The 2021-nt window shown below is 31.7% G+C and overlaps 1 protein-coding gene across 1 annotated transcript in view; it reads right to left on the bottom strand.

Moving 5' to 3' along the window:
* Positions 1–1000: 1000 nt before the first annotated feature.
* LOC108778187 (uncharacterized) overlaps positions 1001–2021 on the bottom strand; it is a 7871-nt gene continuing 6850 nt past the window's right edge. The window contains exons 3-4 of the mRNA XM_018545301.1: positions 1838–1994; positions 1001–1760 (exon numbers count right to left, since the gene is read on the bottom strand). Of these exons, the coding sequence (XP_018400803.1) occupies positions 1001–1760; positions 1838–1994 (917 nt within the window). The remainder of the gene's footprint in view (positions 1761–1837; positions 1995–2021) is intronic.

Below are 2021 nucleotides of genomic sequence, written 5' to 3'. Positions count from 1 at the left end.
CATCTCCTTCTATTAGTCCATCTCCGACAATCCAAACCACAAAGAAACGTAAATTAGATTCTGAAACTGTTTATGCTGGAGCTATTGAGGCATTAGCACATTCAATAAAGCAACCCATAACTGTACAACGAACAGACAAGTCAACAAATAATTCTACAAATAACGTGTTAGATCCTGTGGATACATGTATGGCATTTATAGGATCACTATTAAAACGTTTTAAAAATGAAAGTTTAAAGTTTCAAGTAATGAATACATTGGTTGAAAGGGTTATAAATGCTAGCACTGAAGATCTACAAGGAGAAAAGAGATAACTAATTCTTTTTTTATAATGTTATTCCTTAAAAAATTGTTTTTCAAACGCATTGTGTTATTGTAAAAGATGTGTGTATTATATATGTATTTTTTTATTCGAATAAATATTAGATAAAGATATAATGGTCCTGAACAAATGTATATATCCTTATTAATCAAAAAAAGTTATAAATAATAAGGTAAACAATTTCTGAAAAAAAACCAAAAACATTCCCGGGCAGTTTTTTGTTAAAAACTGCCCGGGAATGTCATACTCGGAGTAGGATTAATTTTAAGGGCTAAAAATCTATTTTATTTCTTTTTTATTTTTTAAATATCGTTTCATGTAATCTTAAGTTAGTATTTTTACAATTTTCGACACAATTACAAAAATTTGTTATTTGAAAATAATTAAATTCCTCTTTCTACAGCAGAATACTGCCATGGAACAGCACCAGTTGTATTAAAATATTCAGTAAACATGTCTCTTATTTCACCAGCTGCAACAGATAAACGATTTCCCCCTTGTTGATTCACACTACGTAATCCTGATTCAGGTATTTCTAAATTTTCTGATCTATATTCAGAGGGAATATAACGTTGCACATTTTTACTCAACAGAAAATTATGAAGACGCACACATGCATATGTTATGATTTCTACTTTTTCTACAGAGAGTGGTATGTGATTTAGAAGAACTCTGAATCTATGTATTTTCAACAGTTCTTCGTGCTCTACTTAATCTGTAATTGAATATTCGTCTGTTTTCTGTCAAGCCACGGTCAGGATATGGTTTCATTAAATTTGTATGCAAAGAAAAAGCATCATCTCCTACAATTACATATGGCATTTGAAAATTAAAATTCAGTAGAGTCTTTGGTTGTGGCAAATTAAGAGTGTTTTCCTTTAGTTTTATACCTAACAGACTTTCACGAAATACAGCAGAGTCATGTGTGCGACCATTTTTACCAACGTCTACAAAAATAAATTTATATTCTGCGTCTACTAATGCGAAAAGAATGATGCTGTCTTTTCCCTTATAGTTACGATATTTAGCTCCTTCAGAACGTGGAGGACGAAATAAAATATGTTTCCCGTCTATAGCACCTATGCATTGAGGAAATTGCCACATAGTTTCAAATTTATGAGCTACAATTTCCCACTCTTCAGGTTTAGATGGAAATGGTATCACATTTTTATCTAACACTGTAATAATAGTTTGTAATGTTTCTAATATAATTTTTGACAGAGTATTTGGAGCAATTCTTGTAGAGTACGCAAGATCTTGAAATGAATTGCCAGTTGCCAAATATCGAAGCGTAGCACTCAGTCTCATCCGAGAAGAAATTGCTTTTCTCATTACTGTGTCTTTCTTTTCAATATATGGAATAAGAAGATTTAACAGTTCCTCCATAACCTCTTCTTGCATTCTAGTGAAATTTTGAAAAGATCTCGGATCTTCAGGTCTGTAAGCAAGGAATAAAAATATAACATATAAGATGATAAAAGAAATGTTACAAAAAATTCAAAACTTTATACTCACCCGAATTCTTCAAATAATATTGTAAGAACACTATTGTGGGTCTCTCGTCGTTGCAGCCACTGTCGACTCCATAAACGTCGGCGATACTTATTTCGTTGTCGTCGCAATTTTTCAATACTTAAAAATAATGCAATAGCAATTTTCCGACGATGTACCACTGTTGCAATAATTTCATCCATCTCAT

The sequence above is a fragment of the Cyphomyrmex costatus genome, unplaced genomic scaffold (genome assembly GCF_001594065.2).
Source record: "Cyphomyrmex costatus isolate MS0001 unplaced genomic scaffold, Ccosl1.0 scaffold1170, whole genome shotgun sequence".
NCBI lineage: Eukaryota > Metazoa > Arthropoda > Insecta > Hymenoptera > Formicidae > Cyphomyrmex > Cyphomyrmex costatus.
This window is presented reverse-complemented; position numbering and strand designations above follow the sequence as displayed.